General features: G+C 44.7%; 1 protein-coding gene across 3 annotated transcripts; it reads right to left on the bottom strand.

Annotated features, from left to right (window-relative positions):
• Positions 1-165: 165 nt before the first annotated feature.
• LOC114853765 (E3 ubiquitin-protein ligase HECW1-like) lies at positions 166-27,617 on the bottom strand. 3 transcript variants are annotated; one of them, XM_029147541.3, is made up of 30 exons: positions 27,405-27,617; positions 24,733-24,790; positions 22,986-23,304; positions 22,304-22,411; positions 21,105-21,199; positions 16,827-16,902; positions 16,341-16,510; positions 15,417-15,559; positions 15,015-15,115; positions 13,932-14,881; positions 13,139-13,673; positions 11,022-11,120; positions 9,680-9,833; positions 9,235-9,338; positions 9,037-9,143; positions 8,744-8,929; positions 8,482-8,616; positions 8,079-8,193; positions 7,871-7,967; positions 7,583-7,666; positions 7,318-7,424; positions 6,798-6,912; positions 6,576-6,689; positions 6,325-6,477; positions 6,035-6,133; positions 5,681-5,810; positions 5,387-5,533; positions 5,083-5,197; positions 4,780-4,978; positions 166-4,433 (listed from the first exon to the last, which is right to left on the bottom strand). In XM_029147541.3, exons 2-30 carry the CDS (start codon positions 24,757-24,759, stop codon positions 4,322-4,324), a joined length of 4,896 nt encoding a protein of 1,631 aa, XP_029003374.1. In that variant the 5' UTR covers positions 24,760-24,790; positions 27,405-27,617; the 3' UTR covers positions 166-4,321. The 3 variants fall into 3 exon arrangements, with proteins under 3 accessions (XP_029003374.1, XP_029003373.1, XP_029003375.1); XM_029147540.3 differs by lacking the exon at positions 24,733-24,790; XM_029147542.3 differs by lacking the exons at positions 11,022-11,120; positions 24,733-24,790.
• Between the last annotated feature and the right edge of the window lie 12 nt (positions 27,618-27,629).

Consider the following 27,629-nt stretch of genomic DNA (forward strand, 5'->3'; position numbering starts at 1 on the left):
CAGATAAAAGATTTTTTAGCAGAATTTGGAAACTGTATGTGAGTCAGACGAAATGAGGCAATGAGGCGTTCAAGGACCAGTGAGAAACAGCTTCACGCCACACATTGGCTGTTTGTTCTCAATCACCGTGTCTCAAATCCAACGACAAAGTCAGGTCCAGTCCAGTTGTACTTCATCATATTTTATTTTTTAAGAATTATACCAAAACAAGATAATGATATTACAACATTCCTTCAAGAATGAACCTTGAGATTTGATTGTCACTCTAATCGTAATGTCTTTTTTTTAGTTCCTGTCCTACGTATCCACACAATGGCAGCAAAACAATAAAGTGACCTTTTTGTTTAGATTCATTCAACAGTTGTCTGGTACGTTGGAGCGAGCGCACAGCCTGAGTATTTAACCCTTTCTCAGACAGGGACAGCTGTGCCTTCAGCATTATTTACATCTGGCCTGTGTGAAACTACAAAGAGGAACAGGCATGCGTCAGCGTCAGCGCCACCAGGAGATGCCACAGCTCATCCTGCCATTCACACGCACGCTTCAGAATCAAGACAAATAAATTGCACTAAAAATACACAAATACTTAACAGCCGCTACAATTTGCCACCTGTTGACATCCTGTCCTTTATTCCAACAGATACAAATATTCCAAACAACTCTACAATAGCTTCTATCAACCTTTTTGGAAGTGCTTGCGGCCGTTCTTTTCTTATATTAAACATGAGTGTACGCGTATTCGACACATCAACACAAACGTGACCTAGCGAGCCATGCGTTGTGACACGGAAGCCCCCCAAAAGCCCCACGCGTTACAATGAGAGGTGTGGAAACACAGCAGGCGCCACGGATGCTCGCCGACCGAGCACGCGCCTCCAGATGCAATAGAAAACACAGACGTGGTCAAACACAAAGGCTTTAAAAGGTGAAGGCAAACTGACTGATGCAGTGTCCCGGATCGCAAATAAAAAGAAAAAAAAACATTCAAGGGAAGATATTTCTCCCTTTACTCACAACACAGTATAAAGAACGGTACAAAAACTTGTAGAAAAGAAAGAGACATGCAACATGATCACAGCCTGGTTGTCCTGGATAAGGCCTCAGCACCGCCAACGATGGCTGCAGGGACGGATCGGACCCCCGCCGCCGTCAGTTCACCACCAGAGACCAAAAAAACAATTCAATCCAATCCGACATTGGTTTTGCATAATATTTCTATGTTGTAGAGTCAATTGTGTGCAGGACTCGGGACAGTTACTCCAAAAAGCACCAATTAGCCAACGGAGGGTTTGAATTTGGCTGGAAGCTGCTCCAGCTCCAGTTGGACCAACCACCGGGAAACAAATGCAGTCCTGCTTATTTCAAGCCTTGTTGGGCAGTTAAAGGGTTCTGACCTCAGCCCAGTGCTGGACAACAACACGAACGTTGGATGAATTCGTGAAAGTTATGGATCGTTTTCGACATCCCGTGCAAAACAACAGCGTTTTGTTCATTATCTGCCCAAACGGCACCGCGTGGAGACAGAGTGTCATCATTACGGTCGGGAACCAAGGCATGAGGCCTGGACGTGTGACTGGACCCAAACACTGGTTTCCCACATTAACGTGGAGCTGTGGGTGATGACGGACGTGATCACAGGGAGGTAGTGCTCCGTCCTACTGATAACACACCACTCTCATTTAATCGGCTGCACCGGCTCAAGTCCATTAGGGTCTTGGTCAGACTAGTGACTTAATGCGTTCTGTTACAAAAAACCATCTGGCTTAATGTTGCTGAGAACATCTACAACAGTAGACACACTCACAAAAGAAACCTTTTGTAAATGTAAGTTGTATTTGTCCGCATTACGCGTACGTTTTAAAAAAATGGATGGGATTTTAAACATATACTGTATATCTTAAATAAAGCCCCAGCGCTTAAATCTTTACATGGGCTGAGTTAGCGAAGTTAGCTAGACGTTTAGCATCCTCGTGAAGAGTTCACACTTTGTGAACTTAACAGCAGACTTTTACCTACAGTAGCAAACCTAAAACTCCCCACAGACTCGCATTAATGGTCAGTGAGACCAAAGCTAGATTCTGTTTACCTCCCAGTGCTCTTTATTCAACCCAAACACAGCTAACAGTTGACACATGGTGCTGTTAGTGCTGCTGTTAGTATCTGATGTAGAGTCAGCGTCTGTTAGTTTCCTTTAGGTTATTTCCACTTTACAAACCTGTAAATGGCAGCTAACTCTGAAGACACATGATGCTTTTCATACATGTAGTTCTGATTTTACACACTTTGGTGTGTAAAATAAAGTTGCTTCCACCGACGAGCTGCACACAGCAGCAACCTAAGACATACAGTAGAAAAGGGGCTATAAGGACGCTGGATGTCTCCACATCTGGCTAAACGCTGCATGATTCCAGTCCAGCATCATTGGTTCATTTATTCTTGGCGTGTTATATATTACATGAGTATTGTGTGGTGCAGTAGGACCACAACAAGACAGTAAGAAATTAAAAAAAGAGTGTAAATGAAATGTGACAGTCTCCCATAAACCCGTTTGGAGGTGGATTTCTGCACAGGAAACCCAGACGAACACCAGAATAACATGCAAACAGGGTTTCAGAAACAACCGATGCAAAAACCGCAACTCAGCTTTTACTCACAACCACTAAACCCCACAGGCCACACGAGGAAGTAGTAACTGAGATACAGTCCTATTACTGGATTAGGTGTAGACAAAGGAAACACTGCAGTCCATCACTGAAATAAACATCATACAGTAAGTATTGCATATATATATTACACTGGTTGTCCAACGGGCCTGTCTGTACATCACAGGTATGCACGGGTTCGGGAGGCCCATCTGTGAAGCCCTTGGAGACCCACACCAGCCATGATGAGACAGTAAAGGTTCAGATAGTGGAGTAGCTGCTTGGCGCACAGAGCAATAATATGCAGACAGAATGAGGTCCATCAGTGGAAGACTTGAACAGGAGAGAAAGCGCTCTCCATTCAAACTGCAGCCGACAGGACTCACAGCCAAGTGGAGTGTCCACGGCACGTGGAGGAACTGAGCCATTCTGTCTGCTGAGCCGCCACAGTCCACCTCAGTCTCCACAGGAGGGGTCCCAGGAGTCACGTGGCATCCGTCGCTGCTTTGGAGACAACTTGGAGAGACTGGTATGAGATGTTTGTGGTAAGAGGTTGAGGCCAGCTTTAAAGTCAGGGTCAAGTGTCGCTAGATGACAATATTTAATAGTAGTAGTGGTCAGAGTCTGGGTCCAGGAGAGGCGCCTTCACATGCTTGTATTGCATGTGTGGCTTCATTAGTGGCACTGATGTCAGTGGTTTAAGTCCTATTTTCACAGCAGGGTGTTTACTGTATGTCAGTAGCTCTGGATGATTTGTATCCTCACCATTTACAACAGCACAACTTGTCCAACAGCCCAGAGAGCAACTTTCTGCAGACACAGTGTCTTCACAACACGTAGTTGTTTTTAAGCAGCTACTAATTTCTTTGCACAATACTTAATTTTATGTCATTTTCTTTAGCTTAAAAAGATGTTGATAATGATCCCGGCTTCTCTCCCTCTGGCATCTTATATGTTTGTCTACTCTCCCACTGCTGATCTTCAGGAGTGGTTTCAGGTTTTTACAGGTCTTTGAGGCTTTAGACCACCTGCTCGCCCCCTTTCTGGGCTCCACAGTCCAGACACACACGCCTTGTAGCCACAGTAATAAAGTTGAACTCTCTGTCAAAAAAATCTCTGTCATAATTTAAACCTCTTCTTTTAATCCACATTTATAGATTTACCAGCATCAAACCACCTGAGACTTTGCGCATATCATTAATTATGATTCAAGGAAACCATTTAAAAACAGTTATTAAAAGCTTTTTTTCTTGAATTAGTTATTTTTTATAATTGTATTATTGTATTTGCTTCTCTTTCCTGGGTTTTATTTTTTAATATTATCCTCTTTTCTTTACATTAAATGTCTGATTCAAGTATTTAGCTGCTAATGTATAGATACTTCAGTGACTTACAGTAAATCACTGTTGTTTAGCTTATAATTTTATTTGCTAGAACTGTATATTTATTTTTTCAGTCGTAAATGGCTTAGTGGTTATAAAAATAACTGTTGTCCTGCTGTGGTTTTAATGGTGTCAAACTCCACACTTTACCACATCGTACTACATTAGTGATGGACATTTATCCACATGACCAAAAAACGTATTTGACTACAATCCACATCCTGTATTTACTTTTCTGTTTACAAGTTGGCCCAGCCAGTGTTTCATAGAGAGGGGTGCCTAACGTTAATCTGTTGATCACTCCAGGCCAAAAGTGCTGGTCTCCTCCACAGCAATCAGGAGTTTCTCGTACAGCATGGTGTACGACGGGTACGGAGGCAGGTCCAGACGGTTAAAACACGTGTGAGCCCTGAAAGAGGCAAAGAGAATACAATGAGCCGATGCCGCCGATGAACACGGACTGCTGCCACCTGCTGGGATAGAGTTATGCCTCCTAGGGATGAGGCAGCATCACGGCGCCCACGGGCATGTGGGCACGGGCCAGTGCACAGACACACCATAAATATACCAGACAGGACAACTACAATACTCCATTACACTCTAGACATTTGAGTTAAGGGAACAAGGTAAAGACCCCGGCACCTCAAAGCGTCACTGTGGTCATAGGACGTGTTGAATAAGCACATGGCAGGTCATACGTGTCTCATTGATTACACTGTGTCGCTGCAGCTTGTTGAGTAAACGGTGCTTCGTACCTGGGGAGTGATGTGACTTTGCCCCACTTCTCGATGCAGAAACGCCGCAGGCCGTTGGAGCCTCGCAGGGCGGCGAAGCCTTCGTAGGGCACGCTGGACGTCCCCGTGACGAACTGCAGCAGACGGAGGCGCTGCTCGTTGTTGAAGCGCTCCACAGCCGCCCAGAACCACCGCATCACTATATGGCCGTCATGGTACCCTGGAATACAGTAAGCAAAGGAGCTGACAGCGAGAAGACAACATGGATTTCCTGTGACCTCAGTTAAAAGCAGGCGGAACGCGACTCCGTGCACAAACACACACCTCCTCTGTACTCGGTGTTGGTCCTCCAGTCGCTGAGGTCGATCTCCACTGTCCCGGCGATAACTAGCTCCAGCTCCCGCGCGTCAAACACAGACACCAACCTGGAGTCCACCACCTGTGACAGAGCCCCAAGATGAGTGTGAAAAAATGAAATACTTTATTAAAAATAAGTGTAATAACTGTAGGATTATGGTCTTATTGATCTCATCAGGGATCTTATTGCTGTAACCATAAATGACACAAAACTTCCAAACTAGTCTTTATGTTCTGTAACAGTTCCATGGTGTGTGCTTTCACTCTTCACCTCGTAGAATCCTCTGACCAGTGCCTCCGTCTGCTGCACCACTCCCCTCTCCACCCTCCACTTGGCCATTCGCTCTATGTAATCCTTTTTGTTTTTCTCCGTCACCTGCAGGTTGGAGCCGCCTGATTTCAGCTCCCGCTCTGTCACCTGGCAACAGATTGACAGTTTACTATTGACTCAAACGTCCTTAACTCATAAGTTGTGTAAAAATATGAGTTTATTGTGAAGCTTACTGTACTAAGATTAAAATTAAGACAAATGCAGGGTTCAGACATTCCCAACGCTAAGGCTGACCTGGCCAAAGACTTCCTCGTTGACGGTGAAGGTGAGGTCCAGGATGTCAGTGATGTCATTATCTTTCATCCACTGCAGAGACTGGTGAAACTCCTCGTCCAGATACTCCAGGTCCGACAAGTCTGTGGGTCTGGAGGACACGCACGGCTCACAAACCAAAATATTTGGCTATGTTTATGTCTTATGAATCATGTATTTTGTGGTGAAAAGTTGTTTTTTGGTGTTAATTAATGGACTTAGAGAGCTATAAACGGTTCACCATACTCTTGTAGCTTATGATGATCTTGTAGTTTTCCTATTACAATAGGAAAATAAAGGTTGTGTGTGTGTGTGTGTGTGTGTGTGTGTACTGACTGTCTGAGCAGGGCCTTGTAGAACGGCCTAGTGAAGAACGCGTCCAGCAGGTACTGGTGGATTAAGGCCAGACCCAGAATCCGGCCGCTGAAACGGAACCTGAGGTGCAGCAGGTAGGACGAATGTAGACAAAGACAGATCAGAGAATGAACAACATCCCTCGTACATGTGCCATCTCTGGTCATGGTACCAGTTACTCCACATACTGGAACGGAGCCACCTTATATGAATAAATGTTTAATATTTATAAGTATTTATATACTTTACAAAAAGGTTTTTTAACAGCTCACCATTCCAGATGGTTCTCAACGAACGCTGACATGGGACTGATCTGAACGGTGTACGTGTCATTGGCCGAGTATTCAAACAGACCATAGTAAGGATTAAACAGCTCCTGAGACAACAGAAAGAAGAACTCCCGGGATGGACCGCTGTAATCCAGGCTGAGAACCAGAAAAAAACACAGGTTATACTCCTGGTAGTATTTAAAACCATTGCACAGCCATTGACTGTTAAATGGACGATGATGCACACGTCTCACCCCTCCTCCCCAAGGAAGGTGACGTAGAGCTTGTTCCTCTGAAGCTCTTTGCGGGAACACGCCATCACCTGATTGAAGGTTCCTTCCAGCAGATGTTCCCTCCTGATCAGCAATCTGCAACAACCACAATATCAACATTGTTACAGCAGCAGTTATATCAAACAGCACATCAGTATCATCAGTATCATCAGTATCATCAGTATCACATGCTGTATGTCCTACTTGATCTTGCCGGGGCCTTGGCCGTAGCCCTTGGCTTCTAATTTTCTGTAGAAGTTTCTTAGTTTGGCTTCAAAATCCCTGCGGTAAGGAGCCGGAGCCCTGGCTCTCTGCAAGCCTGCACACACACACGCACGCACGCACGCACGCACACACACACACACAGACACAGACACAGAGAAGGTTATCACAGTTAAGGTGAACACAGTTCATTCATGGCAGGTTGCCCTTAAAGCAGGCTTGTTTTACTTGAAGTCAGCTGTGCCTGAACACCAAGGACACGTCGGCTCTGTGTGTTTATCTGCGAGTTTAAAGGGACTTGCTTGAAGCATGGAGCTAGGTCTACCTGCTACTATCACCCACGCGTCCCTCCGGCAACAGATCTTCACTACACCTCTGTTTTCAGTCAGCATCTAGCTTTTTCCCTGCTGCCTTGTCCCTTGTCTTCAGTACCAGCTAATAAAAACTACTAAAATTTCACCAGAAGTCCAGAAATACTTGACCCCAGACATGTATGACCTACCAGGAGAGTTCTGAGGTGAGGAGGCAGGGGAACAGCGAGGAGAGAAACTGAAGCCCGGGTGGATGGGGTGAGGTGGAACATAAGACATGATTTCCTCTTCAAACAAACTGGAAAAACAGGAGAGGAAATAACTGTTATAAAAATAATAATTTGTTATAATTAAAGATAGATTAATGAAGGTACAGTATCATCATTAGGAGCAGGCTGGGGGACTATTTAAAATAGATAAATTCAAATTCAGTGTTGAAGTTGGTGTAGTTTTCACCTTAACAGGATGACCAGGTCTGCATCGCATGACAGCTTCTCCACCCCCTGTGTACCTTCAGTCCGGATGTAGTGGATCTTCTCCCTGAGCAACAGAGAAAAAAATAGTCTAATTCAGAAAATCTCATTTGGGTTTAGCTCAGCCTGAAAAGAATGTATAGAAACTGATCTGATTAAACAAACCAACCAATGTCTCTAATCAGAATTAATTGTGTGAAACCGACTGATTATAATGGATATTTAACCTTTTACAGTATAAAGGCCACCATCGCTGAGAACAGAACAGTACCTCAGTGCATGGTTTCTGCTGAGGCTGGGCTGCCGCTCCTGCAACATGTCGAATATGTTCGGCTGTCGAAGGAACGCCACGATCTTGTCATTGTACGCTGGTGAGACAGAGGAACAAAGAAGCACAGAGACGTGAGCACAGCGTGAGACTAGAGCCACCAGCGAAGAACAATCAGCACTCAGCCATAGGTATTCAGTGCGGCGCCTACAGGGTGCGGCCGGCTGCTGGGGGTCCGCTTGGTGCTGGCTTCGAATGGCGGCTACCAGACTGTTTCCGGGTCTGGCCATGAGAGAAGCCCCACGACTCCTGGACACATCAGAGGCCTGAGGACGAACCAACAGATCAGGGCTTTCACGGGGCGACCATGGACGGACAGTATCACTAGACTACAGTAACGGTGAGGATAGCTTCTACCTCTAAACGTCTAATAACCACACAACTGAATGTGTCACTATAATCTATTTTACTCCACAGTGTATAGGGTCTTGGCTCTATTCTCTGAGGTAACTGCCTGTCAGTGTCTTCAACCTTGCCATCCTTGCTAATTCTGAGTCGAACACCAGAGGCCGGTAGGTGGTGGTAGTGAAGCGGTGCCTGTGGTGATACTGTACCTCTCCGGCGCTGTAGCTGCGCAGCCTCTGAAGGTGCTGTCTGTGGGCCAGGTGGCCGGGCAGCCGACCGTTCTGCAGAGGGATGCGCGGGTCGATGAAGGTCGTGGCTCGATTGTTGTGGTCCACAAAGAAAGACTGTGGGAGGCAGGAAAATGTCCGTTAGAGTGCATTGCACTGTGCATTTACGGGCTTCACCCTCTGGCCTGTGTCTGAGTTTAGTGTTTCTCCTACATGTACCTCACCGCCCATTCCCAGTGTCTACCTTTCCCTGGGGGTCCGTCTTTATCTCCCAGCCTCTTGGCAGCTCCAATTGCGTGTCTGCGAACTTGTTGAGAAACACCACCAGGTCCCGGTTGTGCTGGTAGCGCTCGATGTTCCTGGCATCGCGACGGACCTTCAGGATCATGTGTTTGACACAGCTGCTGCTGGTGAACATCCGGTAGGCTGCCTGCAGAACAGTTTGACGCTCATACCTCCATATAAGGAGCTGGTTTTGATGTGCATCTAAACACCCACAGTATCAATACTGATGTTCTCCCTCTGTGTAACACTCACATAGTTACTGTGCAACACAGTGAAGAACTCTGGGTGCGTGATGAACTTGACAGCAGGTGACTGGAGGAGATTGCTCATCTTTTGGTGATTGACAGGAGACGAGGGCTCTGCAGACAGTGAGACACGCAATTAGACAAATAGGAAAAGTGTCACGGTCCTCATTGAGCAGGACAAGGGACAGAGGCGCGGGGGAAGCACCTGCTGGAGCGGAATCGGTGTCGGTCTCTGTGCTGCTGCTCCGCTCTAACCTCTGGCTGCCTCCTTCCTCCTCGGAGGCCATGGTTCTCTGGATGTTCTGGTACCTGCAGAGTGAACAGGCTGTTTGTTGAGTTCCATTTTGTGTCAGCAGATGTCAGCCATGTTTCACTATAAGGCCGCAGTGCTCCAGTGCTGCAGCTTCACCTCCCTTTTACTGCCTGGGTTCAATTTCAAGCTTTAGGTTCAATTTGATTTGACAAAAACAAATGCAAATGCGATAATCTGAGTAAACAAGAAACATCATTGACTAAACAAGTCCTTTCTGTTATAACAGCAGCAGATGCTGCTGTGTTATACTGTATAAACAGACTCATGCATTTCCATATTGTTAGATTTATGCATTTTAAAACATCTCAGCTGGAGCTGTCTCCGGTCAGACCCTGACCTCCTGTTGAGCTGCTCCATTTGCTGGGTGGAGCCGGACCGGGGGATGCCGTGGTCACACTTGCTGCTGTGACTGGGCCTTTGCCACGTCGTGGTCCGGCTGACGTGGTCCACGTAGAAGACTCGGCCGTGACTGTCGACGCGCGCCTCCCAGTCTGTGTGGAGGAGACAATCGTTAGCGCAACGCTGGGGATGCGTTTGCTGTTGCCATGTCAGTTAGTTGGATACAAGCAAATGTTCTCCTGAAAATCACTAGCTCCTGTAGGAGTCAGATGGTCTCTTGTACATGATAAAACCAGCATGTGCAGCATCAGAGGGCAATAAACAGGAAGAGGAGGATCTTAAAAAGTGACGTAATGCACAATGTATACTACAAAAGAATGGGCCTCTGATGCACACGCGACAACCAAGAAACAGCATGAGACCAGTTATGATGCAGTTAATAAAGCTATGACAACAACCTCTAAATCTGTTTTAAGGAGCAGTGAGGGAGTGCGTTTGTGTCCCTCACCTGAACTGAGTCACTAACTACTGTCTGAGCAGCCCCCGGTGCACTGTTTGCTTTGGCATCATCGGATGCGACTGACCCTGGACCCTCGGCATCCGCTGGACCAGTCGTTACCACTCACATGCATCTCAGCACGAACTGCAGTGTGTCTTGACAAACTTTAATGTATATTTTATCCCTCTCCCTTAATTAGGATGCTCATTCATGACGCTAAAGGTATTTTACAGGCCTTTGTAGAATCTTTCCATACTGCAGCAGTTTCAGTCATGTTTTTAAAATATGCTACACATTAATGAAGTCCTACTGATTAACTTAATGAAGCTACTTTCTGTCTGGACTCAGTTTGGTGTGTGTTTATTTACACTTTGGCCGACATCAGCAACAACAAACCCACAACGGCTCTCAGTGATTCACCTAATTTCAGATGCAATCATCTTTTTCTGAGCTTTAACCAACAATAATTGATTGAACCCTCGGGGTCTGTAGTACCATTTACAGATTTAGCCTCAAATTGTTCAAAAATCTTTTTCTGCAGCAGCAGCAACACACTTTGTTGGCTCCTTTCGAAAAGGAGAGGAAGGAATAGCACAGTATTTGGAGCCTCTCAGTTGGAGGATGATGTAACAGTTAAGTGTATGTAGTTGGAGCTGGCGGCTCAGCTCCCACTCTGTGTGAGTGAAGCCTACAGAGCTGAACTAAAACTATAAGGGAGTCAGGGAGGGACGATGGGATGATGATGATGATGGCAGACGCAACATGAAGCAAACATACACAGTAGCATGCACACAGTGCTGGATGAGACTCCAGAGTAAGACTGGGAGCTGTGGTTTCTTACTTGGAGGTAAGGCTTGGTCAGTGGCAGCAGGAAAATGGTTTAGATCATGGCTGGGTCGCAGGACTGGAAGGTGGCCAACAGGAGGGGAGAGGTCTGAGCCTACACAACATCAGAGAGACAGTACCAGGTCAATTACCCGTTCACGCCACTGAGCGGCAGACTGGAAATCACTGTCACACAACGAGCTCACGCAGACATGAACAGTGGAAGGCAGGAGGTGTCCGTCATGGAATGAGTTGGAAGGCGAGGGCGGAGCGTGGGGGTGGAGGCAGGTCGTACAGTACAGACACGTTATCGCTGTGCTAAGTGACACCTGCTGGATTCACACCAACGATACCAACCTCGTTCTATCTTGTCTAATATGAGTCACCTATAAACAAGTTAATAGGAAATAAAGCCCTGAAATAATAAGTTCCACCATAAGACCAACAACGACCACAGCATCAGGGGAGATCTATTTATGAGCATTTCTTTTATCTGGATCTGGTCTAATCTTGCCTCAGTCAAGTTAAACAGTGGCACTTATAACTTAATTTTATTTTTCAATTTTATTTTGGATATTAATATAATAATCAGCAAACTACTATAGCAACTCCACATTCTCCATGTCTGTTCAGATGAGTAAACACAAAATGCTTGACTGAGTTTAATGCAAATTAAACACACAACCCTGACATACTGTAAGCAGGACACCTGCAACTACCACAAAAACTGAGATTTAATAATGTCTGCAAATGTTCTTAAACAGACACCCACTGACCAACACATTATCCAGTAACACAACTCAGCCAATAACAAAAAAATACTGTTGATGCTTTAAAATGGACTAAAATGGAATTTAAAACACATGCTGTGGGGATCTGTAATACGAATTCAGTAAACTTTACACAAATGATATCAAACAATAAAAATGAATGCCAGTCACTGGTATTCAGGTTAAGGCCAACAATAAATAAAAACAAGTTCTTAGAATATAAGTTTTATAAAATTCAAAAAGTATCAGCAGAACACTCACTCACTCACTCACTCACTCACTCACTCACTCACTCACTCACTCACTCACTCACTCACTCACTCACTCACTCACTCACTCACTCACTCACTCACTCTGTTCAGACTCTCCAGTCAACCTGACTGCAGGTCCTTGGACTGTGGGAGTGAACACACACACGTAAACTCCACAGAAAGGCACCTGGACGACCCTGGAATCAAACCCAGGACCTTTTTTGCTTGCTGACCACCACATCACCATGCAGCCTGATGCATTTCAGAGAAGGGGAATTTTGTTTCTGCAATTCTGTGTGTGGGTGGATGCTTTGGTTTGTGTGTGTGACCTACTTTTCCATCACAGTGTAACACTCATCATGTAAAATGCTCAAAATACTGCATGTGCATGTTGTCTTTTAATTAAAATGTTTTACTTGTCTACGTAATTATTACTTGCAAGGAACAGTACTGCCTTGATCATAAATGGATCACTGGCCTAATGGACGTGTAGCCACAAACAATAAAACACATGCAAAGACAAACGCCTCTAAAGCTACCAGTTCAAGCAGAAGTACAGTAACACACTGGGGCTTAAATCTGCCACCAAGTGAAAAAAAGACAGAAAATAACAGAAATAACAAAAAACGTACTGGACTGTTTTGAAGCTTAACACTGTACGAAATTATATTATATATTATGTTCAAATAATAACGTTCAAAATGTTGAAAGCACTAGTACTAACATGAACCAGTATTAGTATGAACACAGTCTGTCTTTTCAGGGCCAGTCCATCAATACATGTTGTTTTAACCAAAAAATGATTAATTCACTAATAACTTGCTGTTTAGGAAAGGTGTGGTTGTGAATATTGAGCTGCAGGGAAGCCTCTACTGTAAATATTCAGTGATGAGCTCACTACCGTTGTACTAGTGTACTACTAGCATTCACCATTTGTTTAGGTTATGAACATGGATAAATCAAAGCGAAGGGAAACTGGAAGGCTCTTCAGAATAACATTTACATAATTATTATGTAAATAATAATTACTAAGCTAATTATTAGCTTTGTGTGACTCTGGTAGACAATTGACTGAGCAGGTTCTAAGACAGAATGAAGAAGTTCCGTCTCACCGTTCTTGGGCGGGGCTGGCTCCCCCTGCTCCCTCCTCCTGGCCTCCTTCCACCTCCCCGCCCTCCTCTCTCCTCGTGCCCCCCCTGCCTCCTGCTCCTCCGGCGTCTGGCCTCCGTCGGGCACAGGCTCGAAGGCGCTCTCCTCGTCTTCCTCTTCATCCTGGGACGAGAACACCGTGCTGCCCGACAGCCTGTTGCTGTCCACGGAGGAGAGGCGGGTGTGGCTGCAGAAGCGGCTCCTCGCCTCGTAGCCGGAGTTGCTGTAGCACGACGTGCTGTAGCAGGAGGTGCTGTAGCAGGAGGTGCTGTAGCAGGAGGTGTCGCAGAACTCGCAGTCGGTCTCACCCGGAGGTCTTCTCCCTGCTCTGTTGCTGGAGGTCCCGTCCTCGCTCCCCAGGCAGGAGGGAGATATCCTCCTGACGGCCTCGGGGTCTCCCCCCTCACCCTCCAGGAGCCGGTTCAGCTCAGACAGGCGCTCGATGGAGAGGCTGCGGGGCAGAGAGCGGTGGCAGCAGGGCCCTGGACACTCCTGGACCTGCACAGGATCACTTCAACTTATTCTCTACAACCTCCATACAAACACTAGAACAAAGAACGAGGGTCATAGTCTCAAGTCTGGGACGAGGATTTTTTTACTTATCTTTGATGTTAAAAATGCTTTTGTTGGACACACCACCATCTGCATTACTAATTACTTGGCTGGAACACAATGACTTTTACCAGGCTGAGCATAAAACCAGTCAAAGAATCCCAGTGGATGAGTTGTGAACTAGTCTCACACAGGCCTTCGTACCTGAGAGGGAGACTGGGCTGTGTCCTCTTCTTCCTCATCCTTCTGTTCCTCGTCTTCTCCGTCTTTGGAGATTTTGGGTGTTACTGTAGTGGAGGTGGAGCCCGTATTTCCCCCCTCCCCCGCCTCCTCCTCCTCCTGGCTGGGAGGTCTGACCTGGGCCGAGGGGAGGCTGTGGAGGAGATGGTGGATCCGGATGTAGTGGGACCGCGGGGTCTCCGGCTCGCCGCACGCTGAGGCGATCACGGTCTCCAGCTCGGACACTGGCAGGGAGCAGGGCCGGTTTTTACGGCGTGAGGGGGGATGGGAGGTGTAGCTGGAGAAGAGGGACTGGCAGGTGCAGGACGCGCAGCCTCTGTCTCCCGCCTCTGTGGCCTCCTCTGTGGCACCTTGGGTCGGTTCCTCTGGAGCCTCCTGGGATGTGTTGGCCTCTGCTACAGTCTCATCCGTTACTGTTACTGCTACTGGATCGTCAGAGTCTGGGTTTGGCTGCGTTTCCTCCCCATCTTCGTTTTCCTCGTCTGCTTCCTCCTCAGCGTGATGGTCAGACGCCTCCATCTCTTCCTCCATTCCTTCCTCCTGCTGCCTCACATCCTCTCCATCCACTCCATCGCTTTCCTCCTGCTGGGGAGCTGAGGCCGCCTCCTCCGGCTCCGGCCGGGGCTCCGTCACCGGGGGCTCCTCCCTCATTGTGCTCTCCTCCTCCATCGTCCCCTGCTCCACCTCTGGGGACCCCTCTGGCTGTGGCTGGACCTCTTCGGGCACTGACACCTCATCGGTGGGGGTTGGAGCATCGGTGACAGAGTCGGTGTGACCATCCAGAGGAAGGTCAGGCATGTCAGGTCCCACACTCAGCGCGTCGTCGTCAGGGGCGACACAGACGTGGTTGACGTCTGCTACGTCCCCCCCGTCAAAACGGGACGGTTCTATGACCAGCGACACCTCCTCATCATCTAACAACAAAACAAATATAGAAGTTTCCAAGTTCATCTGAAATACTTAATAACTCGAGGATGACGTTTTCAGTTAATTTAGTGATGACTGAGAGTGAATTCACCACGTTCTGTACCAGTATATAATTCGTACCTGGGTGAATAGAGGAGGTCAGCTCAAAGCGGAACTGCAGCTGGCCACAGACGTGATCCGTTGGCAGCCTGCGACCCAGCGAATAGCTCACCACTCGGTCCCTGCAAACAAACACAGCGGCAGAACGCCAGTAACAACAGGAGACTGAAAAAGTAGAAACTAAAATCTGTTGGTCACGTGACAGTTAAGGCTGCTACATCCACCTACTATACAGCCTCGCCCACTGTGGGCTAGAATACCTCTACAGATTAAACTATGGAGTGGAATAAAAACAAAGCAAAAAAATGAATTTTTCCATTTCTTTGGCTCTTGTGTTTTTTGTTTAATTTGATGTTTTACGCAGATGGACGTGTCTACTACATGACCAAGTGCGAGACTAATACCTGGGTCTGCGTTACTCACCCGATGGCGTGTTTTTCCAGCAGCCTCTGGACGGGGACCGACAGCTTCCCAAGGAAACGCTTAATGATCGGGCGGCTCTTGGCAAACTTATCCTTCACTTCAATCTCTAGGACGTCGGTGGGCAGAGACACAAAGCTGAACCTCTGGAGACGAGCAGAGGGGGGACATCAGTGAGAACTGTGTGAGGCGACCTTCTGGCCGACCATTTTCTTTTCTCTTGCCCTTGTTAAACTTTACACTGCAAAACCTATAATAGCAGTCAAACGCTGCTGCTTCGTTAGTATTATTTTCAACACTGTTTATTCACCCCAGTGAATTCATTTCTGTGTGTTTGGGAAATAAAATTAATGTTTTGTTTGTGAAGAGTCATTCATCCAAAGTCTCATTAAGTTAAACCATCGTGTCACTGATCCGCTAATCGCCGGATTGATTGACAGTGAACTTTCCAGAAACACAAGGTTTTCCAAGAAAAAGTCCTAAATGGGAAAATCAATTGGCTAATCTTGCTTTGTACAGAGCAAACATGATTGTCATGGATTACATTGATCCTCTCACTCTGTTGCTGAAACCAAAGACGAGCCCACTCATCTCTGTCCCTAGAAGAAGTGATTTCATGGACATCTTCAGAAGTCTTTAGAATAATCCAATACTGATTAATAATCCTGAACTAAATTCCTCATGTAATCTGTCAATAAACAAATATCCGAATAAAAAATATCTTTGGCTTATATTAAATTTAAACCGTAAAAAAAATCTGTTTTTGCAGTTTTCTCCATTTGGAGTTAACAGAAACACTGTAAATTTAAGCTTTAAAAGTTTTCAATACCTTATCCAATAACAGGGTCACACACCAGCATGGATACAGATAAGTGAATAAATCTAACATGGACGTCTGTCAACATGTGGGACAGCAGCTTCACGTACCTCTGCGCTCCACTGGGGGTTGACGGTGTTGCAGGCCACTCCAGATCGTTTCTCCTGGCCGTGGTGCGGCAGCGAAGGGAAGATGCTGTGCTTCCCGGGCTGGATGGAGAGCTTCAGGTAGGGGTCGGGGTTGAAGAACATCCCCTTCTTCAAACCAACAGCCTGCAGGTCTGACAGACATACAGTACAGAGCAATAAGGCTTGTGCTTAGTTGGATTAAACTGGACAATGACATTTAATAACTGATGTAAAACCACAGGCAAGGCACATGGTTAGGTAATGTACCAGGTAATAAACATCTGGATAATCTATGTACAATAGTGCAATTTAATTCAAAATAACCACTTGTTTTGTGCATAATTTTGAACTACTTCAAACTACTTCAAAAACTCAAGTGAGTCCAGTAACTTAATTTGATGACAATAACACTGTATCTGATGATGTACAATGGCCCTAATCCAGTAAGTACAGGCTAACCTAACCTACCTGATAAGGAGAAGTTGATGAGTCTCCTGTTGCCCAGTCCATGGTTGACTTCAGGACTCACCACTGGCTTTAATATCTGAAAATAGAGCCATACATGCAGAGTTAACTACTGTATGTATAAATGAGAGGAACATGAAAACACACTCAATGCTTCCTTCTCTACTACAGCAGCATCTGCCTTGGTTTCCTGTAAGATGAAACTTTAATGACACCCATTAGGAAAATGGGCCACTGCAGCAACATGGCAACACTTATGTAGAATAAAAATAAAATATCAGCATGTAGTTACAAAAATGCAGATACTGTAAGTAGGTAAAACTGATTAGCAACAAGCTGTTAAAATATAGTTAAATATTTAAAATGCAAATCATGTATATGACTGATGTCTGATTCTTTTTCAAAAATTTCAAATTGTGATGCAAATTTAAACTTCAGTCCAGGATCATTTAAACACAGCAGCTTTTCACCTGACACCATCCTGCAACCTACTGTATGCCCTGTCTGCATTATCCTGACAGTCAGGGAGCCTTAGGGGATGGGAGCCGATAAAGAAGTAGAGGACTCCACCACACTGTGCTCTTAATCATGGCACTTTATGTACAGTACGTAAACCTTCAAATGCTCAGTAAAAGAATTGAGCACAGTCATTTATTTATATGACTTTTTTCACCAGTTGACTCAGGGTCCAGGCAGACGTTCAGATATTTACAGGAAAGCAACAAGGATTTGCATTTCACAAGACAAACATTGTGAGAATCACTGTTTTTAACTACATGCATTACAGATTGTACAGATACAGAACAGATTGTAAAATACCAAAATACTGCAGCATTTTCTCACATAAGTCTGTGTCAGGTGTGAATTCTTATGCGACTGGGTAGCAACATCAACACACACAAAAAAGGCGATGAAAGTGACAGGAGCAGGAAGGAAATGACAGATGTTTGGAACAATTCATGTTAATGAGATGCTAATCTGCCTTGCTGAGCACAGTCAGACACAGAAATGCCAGCTCCACATCCTCCACCATACTAATCTAACAAATGGAAATTCATCCATCTGCAGCGCAATTTATTTAATCTACCACCTACTGCAGAAGAAAAGAGAGCGAATGTAAGAAGAACCATGATGCATAATTTATAGGCATCTTATAACTGCTTCAAGGACTGCCATAAAAGACTGGAAAAACTAAATACTGGTGAAGGCCGATGTTCACAAAGGGCATCTTATTATACAATCCAACATCCGTGTGTGAGTAGAATGTGGTGAATGTTACAATAACGAGTTTCCACCTGCTTTCGATCAGACACAGACACAGAAACCGTTCTACTAAAGTCACAACCTCCACAGGTTACGCTAGAAAACATACCGGCAAGAAAGAGGCTGTATTTGTTCTATATGGTTAATTAATCATCTAAAAGAAACAGTGAAAGCTCAGCGACACTGCAGGCAGTCCTACTGAGAGAACCTAGATGGGACTGATAAAGGACTGAAGAGAAGTTAAGGGCAGGTCATTAATATGTGAATCACCAACCAGCAACCACCGGTCTGTTCGGACATAAACACATTTAAAAGGCAAGTATTTGTAAAAATGTTCCCATAAAGCAGTAAAATACATCAATATGTATCCAAAAAACATTTGACATCTGCCTAATAACATCGCTGAAGTGCACTTATTGCTGTGTGTATGATTATTCATGTATAAACTGTGGTAATGAAAAGCTACAGTTATTAAGCCTTTTGTCATATTTGCTCAGAAGCAGTTTTGCTCTATTCACTTTACTTGACCCAGCGTTGTATCCTACAATGATATAACTGAGGGAGGCTGTGACCTTTATTTAAATGACTACAATTTGCGTAAACATGTGAATTCATTCTCTGCTTCAATAACCGTAATTTTGAATGTGACATCACTATCACTGACTCTAGTTTTCTGTATTAACGACACTTTTCAAAATATTTGTTTACTAGAATTACATTTAATAACATGCTTTTAAAGAGTTCAGTGAGTCCAACAGAAATCAGTCCTTGTCTGGTTAGTATGTTTCTGCCTTCCTATTTATCCAGTTTTATGACTATCTGAAGCTCAGACAGAACATACAGGAGAAGCACAGGACACACAGGAGAGAAGGTTGGAGGGAGCAGAGGAGAATGATTGGATACTAGTGTATTGTTTAAATTACATACTGTACTGATCCCTGCAGGGGTAGTACATCAAAGTCAAAATTTACCAAAAGGTAAAAAAAATAAACAGAAGGTCAAGCTGTGGTTAGCAGACACGTTTACAAAACCAAGATTTTAATAGGCATCACAAATATTGAGTAAAAAAGTAAAACACATACAATATGACTGACTGAGCTACTGAGCTGACTGTCAGATGTGCTGAGAAAAGAGTGGAGCAAATACTTATGGTTACCCTGGCTATCCAGCTGAGCCTTGTCCTCCTCCTGCTCCTCCTTTCAGGACGTTTGGGAGACAACAGTCTCAGCTGGAGACACACGCCGTCCATCACACACATACACACACGCTGTGTCTTCTGACAGGTCTGAGTGGCTGCTAGCGTAAACAGCAGACAGATCTGGCTAAACGGCCTCCTGCCTCTCCGTTTACTCTCCTTCCTTCTCCCTTGTTTCTTGCACGTCGGCCTCCAGCAGTCCGACCTGGCGCTTTCCTCTGTCTTGCCTCCAAAAATCTGAATGGCTGCATTCTGCCTTCAGCTGCCTCCGCTTCCTCCAGCCTTACTCCCTCTCTCCCTGTCTCTCCTTCTGTGGCAGTTATTTTTATTCCTTTGTGCTCAGGAAGCAAGTACAGATCAGGTTCTGGGCCCATCAGCGTTTTCAGGGGCCCACAGCAGCAGAATGGGAAGGTAAATATGGAAATTCGATCGCCCGGCTGGATGCCCTCAGGCCTGAGTGACAGGTGGAAGGACAGTGACCACTGACAGAGCGACAGGAGCATGTGTGTGGCTTCAGTCTTTTCTAATGGTTTGGTCTCATTTAACTGGTGATAGATTATAGGATTCAGACAGAGGCCGCTGGTTTCGTCCCAGTGGTGATACTGTACATGTGATTTTAGCAACAGTTTCTGGACATTGTTGTTTTGGCACGGTCATGCATTAATGTATTATTATTGGATTATTGTTTGCCCATTACTAGAACTTTCAGTTGTCCTTCACCGTCCTTGTGTGTAAACTGTCTAGTTCACTATGCAGATATAAGACATGACCAGGCTGTTTACTCTCATAAGACTAGAAACGTGACATGTGAAGTCAGGTGGGTCTGGACCAGACAGTGGTGTCACATTTATGAGGTCCAGCAGGTTTATGATGACATGACCTGATAACTCTCTGTGGGCCAGTAATCACTGACAGGGATGCTCAGCTCAGCACATTTAACTGTGCACTCGTAAATTTCTGATCTGCATCGGAGTATTTTCTGAGACAGATTATAGAGAATGTAAATGTTACACATGGAATGTTTGTATAATGTCTGTTCAGATTTTATTCATTTATGTTAGAACCATTATGACCTAGAGGGGATGTGTGATCATTAGTGTAAAGCTCTCCAGGAGCTGCCACAGAACAAAAACTACAAGTTATGTAGAATATTGGCCAGTGTTTCCCACCCAGCACCAGCTAAGTTCCAACTGCATAAGATCAAGGGCTTATTTTATGTATGTGAACAAAATTTAAAAACCAAAAACGATTTGACTCCATAGCCCCCTGTACAGTACTTCATTTTACAACCACGGTTATATAAATAGATTATTATATAATCCATCCCCTATAAATTATCATCTGAATAAAATTAAATCCAATCCCCCAAACAAACCAGTAAACAAATCCTGACTGGAGAAAACAGTGAAGTGAACACTAGCAAATTGTAGAACTGAAGCTTGGAAGCCTGACAAAGTAATTCTCCTGGTGAAAAACTGTAGAAGGCACGTGTGATGCAACAGCTCTGTGTCTGAACAGATGACACAAAGCAGCACAAAGAGCTTCAGTCTGGGTCTGTGGCCTCGGTGAGCTCTGCTCTAGCTATTATGAGAAGGATTTCTACTGATTACAGTATCTACTGTACCTGTATATTTTTAAAACACAACATCCATAATTGTCACAACAGTAAAAACTCCTTACAGTACATCAGGTTTTCACAGTTAGTACAGTAGATGATTTAGGTTTTTATAAGTCCTTAAAGGCTCTGTAAGTGACCCCCGGGTCGAGTCCCACAAATATCATCAAGCTTCAAATGTTATAAATAAAGGTGGAGTCAGACTCACAGGTGCAGGGCCCTTCTTGATGGTTATGCTGGGAGTGGTAGCCCTCAGTGCTCCGGTCACACCGTGGTAATATCTGAAGCAGACCTGGGTCTCAGCTACAAGACATGGGACGACGGAGACACATTAGTTTCATCTTATCAACACGTGATGCGAGTAAACAATGAGTAACTAGCTCATGAATTTAGTCATTAGCGCAGCTCGGAATGAAAAATGACTATTTTATTTATTTGAATTAACTTCACTGTGGTGAAACTACATCCTATTGAGAAGCTGAAACTGAAGCAGAGCAAAAGGCTGAAGGCTCAGGGGACACAAGCAGATTGAGCAGATTAAGGTCATAGTGATGCTTTTCAGCTCACTTGGCCACAGACAGACGAGTGTAAACAACATGATAGAGAAAATGAAATGAACTGTGCAGATGCTGACATGTGAATAGAGGAGCAGTTATTGGCTGAAGAGGCCTTTAACAAAAAAAAGGTGTAGATGCTGGTGACAACGTCAGCTCAAGTCAACAAAACATCTCACAACTAAAGGTTTCCTACAGGATTAACTGAGCCTTAACCAGCAGTCTTGAGTTATTTAAAGTGATTAAATATTAAAGAAACTCCAGCATTTTTTTATTACCAGATGGATTTTATATTGGTTTTATATTTCACCCACAGATTGGAGAGTGTCGTCACTCAGCAGCTAAACTGGAAGCGTGCAGATGGCAGATTCAGTGGACTGGACTAAGATAGAAGGTGAGGTTACACTTGCACGTCATCTCGAGTGGGAGATTATTTTAACCCCCAAGTAACACAACAAATCACGTTTGCATTGATTGCAGAGATGTGAATGACAGCTGGTGACGTCTACTGTTCTAAGCGCTGTATGTCAAAATGTTGGATTTTAGAGAATTAGAAATAGAGTCTCTAGTTAATCAGCTATTATAATGAATGCACTTGTTGTTGGTCACTGGTCACCATTTAAATGGGTCCACGTGGCGCTGATAATAAAGGATGATGTCATTAGTAGTTATCTCACATCAGTTTAAACGCAGAATATTTACAATCCTGGCAAACAGCAGCCAAACTGCAGTCTGGTGTACTTTACTGTAAGATGTGTTGGTTCCTTTGTTCCATTCAGCATTCACAACATTTTTACCATTAAATATTGTACATATAACTGAAGAATACAGTTTTGATTGTTCTGGTACTTACCGTCACTTAAGTTGCAGCCGGAGTCGATTTTCCAAACTATGTGTCCCTTGCTAGAACCACTGATGCCTCGATTCTTGTAGTCCAGAAAGTTCTCAGACAAAGTCTCATCTGGGAAGAGAAACCGAACACGTCAGGGGAGTTAACTCAAGGAACCTGGTCACAACGGTTTGTGTCAAATGTGACATAAAGTAGAAGCTTGAAACAACAAGAAATCACAGTGTGAGCAAGAAAACAAGTTTACACCATTCACATTCAGTCTGGGAGACCAACCTGTTTAGTGCGTAATGTGATAAAGCATTTTTTAGTATGAGTAGTTTACATTTCACTTTTACTCTTTTGGTAGCTGTCAGTGAAACCCTACAGAGCACGAGACTGGAAGACGTTCACATGTCACAGCCAATAGGAATCCACTGTGTGTCTGAGAGACGGCCACCAGCAACCGCATCGTCTAACAAGTCTGGGTTTGGGTTAAGGGTTCATCTGTTGCAGGGAATCAACTGTCTATCTGTGAATAAACATTTTGCTCTGAAGCTTTCCTCCTAAAACCCACTGTATACTGGAAATGTGTTTATAGAGCCTTTCCTGGCTCTGGCTTCTGTATTTGTTCTCCTCCAGCTATAGACTCTGTACAGGTACTGAGGTTTCGTTCACAAACACGACATAACTGTTAATGTCCACCCACCAAGTAGGTACATTCCGATCCAGTCTCCAGCATCCACCTCTTCCTTGATGTCCCATGTGATCACCAGGTCTTCAGACTGTCCTATTGTGTAGTGAGAGGAGCTGATGGTAAGGGTGGACCGGGCGTCGGGGGAGACCAGGTCTGTGTCACTCGTAGACCGCGACAGCCCCAGCATGAAGGCCTCCTGGTTCAGACCATTCAGGGCATAGGTCTCCGGGCCATAGCTGTGACGAACTGGATCCTTACAGCGCTGGCGGGTCTGGCTACGGGTTGGAGAGGCCATGGCCGCCAGGCCCAGGAAGCGATTCTGGTACAAGTTCTGCCACAAAACACACAGTATTGTGATTTTCATTACATAAACAGTAGTTATAATGTGTTCTATGGTGAACTAGCTTCATCTGTGCCTTTGATCCCAACTTTAACAGTTGCTTTAAACAAACTCCCAAGATTTCATGTTGTCTTTAACAATGGATTCCTCCAATGCATCAATAAAAAAACTGAAGAATCCGGATTTAAAGGCAGTCTCCTCTGAGATTCATACATCTTACTTACTTACATCACACAGTCATTAATCACAGTCAGGCATCTGACAACTAAATGATTAAGGCACAGTGTGGTGGACACCCAGTGTTTTACAGAGAGTAGCTACTATAAAAAGAGAAGATGCTGAGTATTGGGTCTGTCTCCATTTAAAGTTTAAGGTTGAGCTGCAGCAACAGCAGTCAGTGTAACCCAACAGCTTTGTCAAACACAAACTAAAGCGGAGTGCATAGCACTGCAGTGAAAGACATCAGACCCATGTTAAATAGCCTGAAAACTGTCCGCTGTAGTGAGATGCTGCTACACTGACGTGTAGGATTGAAGCTATCGGTCCTGTCCTACTTCTTAATCAGATCTGTGTGCTGGGCACCGATTAGTTCTGCTTCTCTGACACACATAGCTTCAGATTCATCATGTCACTTAGTTATCATGACAACATTTTAACTGCTGGATCCCTGTTTTAAATTGTGTTCTGTTAATCAGCAGTCGGGGAACGTACAGTGAACAATTTTATATATATATATATATATATATATATATATATATATATATATATATATATATATATATATATATATATATATATATATATATATATATATATATATACATACATATATATATATGCCATTATATTATTACCTTATTAAAAAGCATTTATTTTGTGTTATTGTTTGGTGGAAGGTGAATTGTACATGTAATACTTACCTTAATAAACTACTAATCCCAGAATTACTACAATATGAATCCGGATACAGGATTCAGCTGAACCTTATCCATTTTAACACAGGTGCAGCGTGACTTGCCAAGAGTTGAGTCTGTTCAGCATGGATGCTGTGATCGCTGCAAGATGCAGCATCATTACTAGTCAGAGCAACGCAACAGAGACTTTTCTATCCTCACATCAGATCTGAAAATGCTCCAGTTAGAAAGAGGCTTCGGGCACAACTCAACCAGCCTTGACTGATCAGTGTAAAGGGTGATGCTCTACACCAGCAGTTGGCGATGAGGAAAGATTATCAGCATGTACAGTTCACTGCAGTCTTTGCTGGTTTAATCAGTGTGCTGCAGATGTTGTAAACCGCATTAAAACATTCTGTACATGAACATACAATATAAAAGAATCACGCAGAGGCTGGTAACGCAGGCAAATGACAGTGATGCGTGATGGTGGAGGCGGTTTGGGAACAGGGGTGGGGGCACTGACCTTGATACTACAGAGCTGCATCAGCATAATGACCAGTCAACCCAAAGTAGACCAAAACCTGAGGGAAGCGGGAGGAGAAGGGCGCCAGGTTACAAACCACAGGACAGAGAAGCAGGTGACAGTCATGTATGGAATACGTGTGCAGCGGCATCGTCACACTTTCATACTTCATCTTTGTGAGATACAAATATGAATAATTGAGAAGGCGCGAACCGCAGCACATAGACAGACAATAGGAAACAAACAGACAGTGACCTTCACACAGAGACATACAGCAACAATCAGACGCAGCATCCAGCATCCCATCTAATGACTCATCAGTGTTCATGAGCATTTATGTAGCGGTGGGTGAACAAATCTGTTTATTTTCACGCAACGGAGTTCCTGTCTTACATTAACACAAAGAAGCTGCATTGTCATGCTCCCTGTTCAGTGGCTTCATCACAACCCCTTAGCTCAGCTGTCAGTCATGTTTAATTTGCAGCTCAGTGGGCAAACAAAAGGAATCTGTGGTTTGGTAGATAGTGCAGAGGAGTCAGGGCCAAAACACAACGTCCCTTTGATTTTACCAGAGATTCCCACCTTGAAAAGTCTAAGTCCACTAAGGGAGGACGCTTGGCTGCCCACTGCTCCCCCAGGGGATGGGTCAAATGCAGAGATAGGTTTTCCCCACTGCTGGGATCAAATAGTTTGTATGTGGTGTGAGTACAGTATGGGGCATTTTTACTAACACTGAAACAATGTCAACTGAGTTGAATAAAGCTGTGATGATTTTGAGTGATAGAGAGGCAGTAAACTGTGATGCTGCCACCATGTGGGTGGGTACCGATACCGGAAATGTTTTTGCCATATGCTCTGACTTACTCACTCCAGAGAACTGACTGCTTTTAGTCTATAAACACCGCTAACATTTGATGTCATCGTCTCATCCAGCATATGTATCATAGAGGGGGAAATTCTTCCTCTTGCCTCACACGTCTACTGGTCATCGCAGCCGAGGCAACATGCTGTAAATCAATACAAATTCTATCTACAGGCCTCTGTGATGAAAGCAGGCGGCAGCGTCTCCAAGAGTCATCTTGTAACATGACGCCACGGTTTCCGGATTACAAGCATCACTGCTGGCTCAGGCGCCGGCGACTCTGCTTGCACCTTCTACACAGCAGACTGGGGCCAAGTAGACGGCGTGATCCAGTCCACCATGAGCGTCTATATGCAGGACAGCATCCAGTTCACTACCAAAGGCCGATGCAAGTGTACCCTCACAAGACGGAACGCACGCAACGGAGGAACGCAAGAAGAAGGGCAAATTAAAACATGCATCACAAGGTGAAGATGAAAAACTGCAGGAAATAGCAAAGATCATAGGCAACAATTACAATAAGGAGCTGCTATGATTCTGCACTGTTCCACTGTGATCTTATACGTCTCATTAACACTTAAAGCCTGTGCTTTTCTCTGCTTTGACATCCAACAGAAGCAAAGGAATAATGTATGGAAGCTGCTTTCTTTGGTTCTGCTCATTGGAGCTGTCATGTTCACCCAGTCTGCAGTAAGAAGTAAAAAGAAGAAACTACCACAGAACATTAAAATACTCCACTTTTCCCACAAAGGCTTCTTCTCGTGCTGAGTTCTGGAGCTGCTACGAGCAGAGTTTCACCTCAAAGTAAACTAGGATCGTTTGATGCCGTGAGTACTAATCCTAGCGTGGTGGTGCATCAGTGAACTCACAATGCACAGTCATATATTTGCTGACATTGTAAACTGAATATTGATGCGGATCTGGAGCTGTACAAAACTGTAACCAGTTCGCTCGGTAAATGTGTAACCAGCAGATTCATCAAGACACTGTGAACAGGCAAGTGTGAGCCTCATTGAAGCACATTGTTGTCACCGCTACATCCGTCTGAACGCATCACTCTAACAGACTGATGATGTCACTATTGATACTGTGACCACGCTAACATCCACAAAAACAGATTTTTGATTTGAGACCAGCGTCTGTTCTTGATCAGCATGTGTAGTTTGCGCAGACTTTTCATTAGACCACACCAAACTAGAGGGAAAACAAAAGAAAAATACAACCATTGTGTTTTTCTGCAGTATTTAGTTTAAGAGGATTCTGAGGATGGGGATCCCCAAACAAAGAGGAGGGGAAGCCTGTCCTCATATTAGTAAATCCCAAATCTAGGGCGATGCTGTGGCCCTGACGTCTACAGTGGCAATACATCACAAACACAACCCAGGAAATAATTAATTTAATGCTCCGTTGCTGAGTGGCAAATATGGAGAATGACTCAATGTATCCTCAGGTACCTATTTACGTTGGTTGTGCTCATATTCAAGGGGCAAAAGGTCAATTTAGGCCGTTTTAATGCAGGAAAATGCAACTTTTAGAAAGGATGTGCATGTGCTAGCAATGAAAAAAACAGGCTACGAGGGAACCGAGTCCCACAAAACAATGTCACGTAAAGGCTGCTTCGAATGTAGGAGAGAGAAACACACGCCCGTGACTAATTTGCGTTAATGTCCTGTTAGGAATAAATGTCGCCTCTTGAATTGCGCTGAAGGAGGATGACACACGTCGTTACGCGGCTACACGGCGCTGGGCCGCTGCTGGAGGCTGGGGCTGCATCACCTCACGTTACACAGCAACAATGGACGCGACCTACCTGGGATAGAAAGATCTGCCGGTGGATCATCGTCCAAAGCTGCGGCGTGACGTCGAACAGGTTCACCGCTAACGAGCACCGCGTTCCATTTCGACGCCGAAGGACGAGAGGACACAAACAAACAACGTAGCAAGTGAAGGGGCCGATGAGGCACGCGCGAGCGAGAATCCAGTCACATCCTTTCCTCTTTCTCGGGAGATCGTGAAGTTCGACTAAACACAGCGC

The sequence above is a fragment of the Betta splendens genome, chromosome 4 (assembly GCF_900634795.4).
Source record: "Betta splendens chromosome 4, fBetSpl5.4, whole genome shotgun sequence".
NCBI classification, from domain to species: domain Eukaryota; kingdom Metazoa; phylum Chordata; class Actinopteri; order Anabantiformes; family Osphronemidae; genus Betta; species Betta splendens.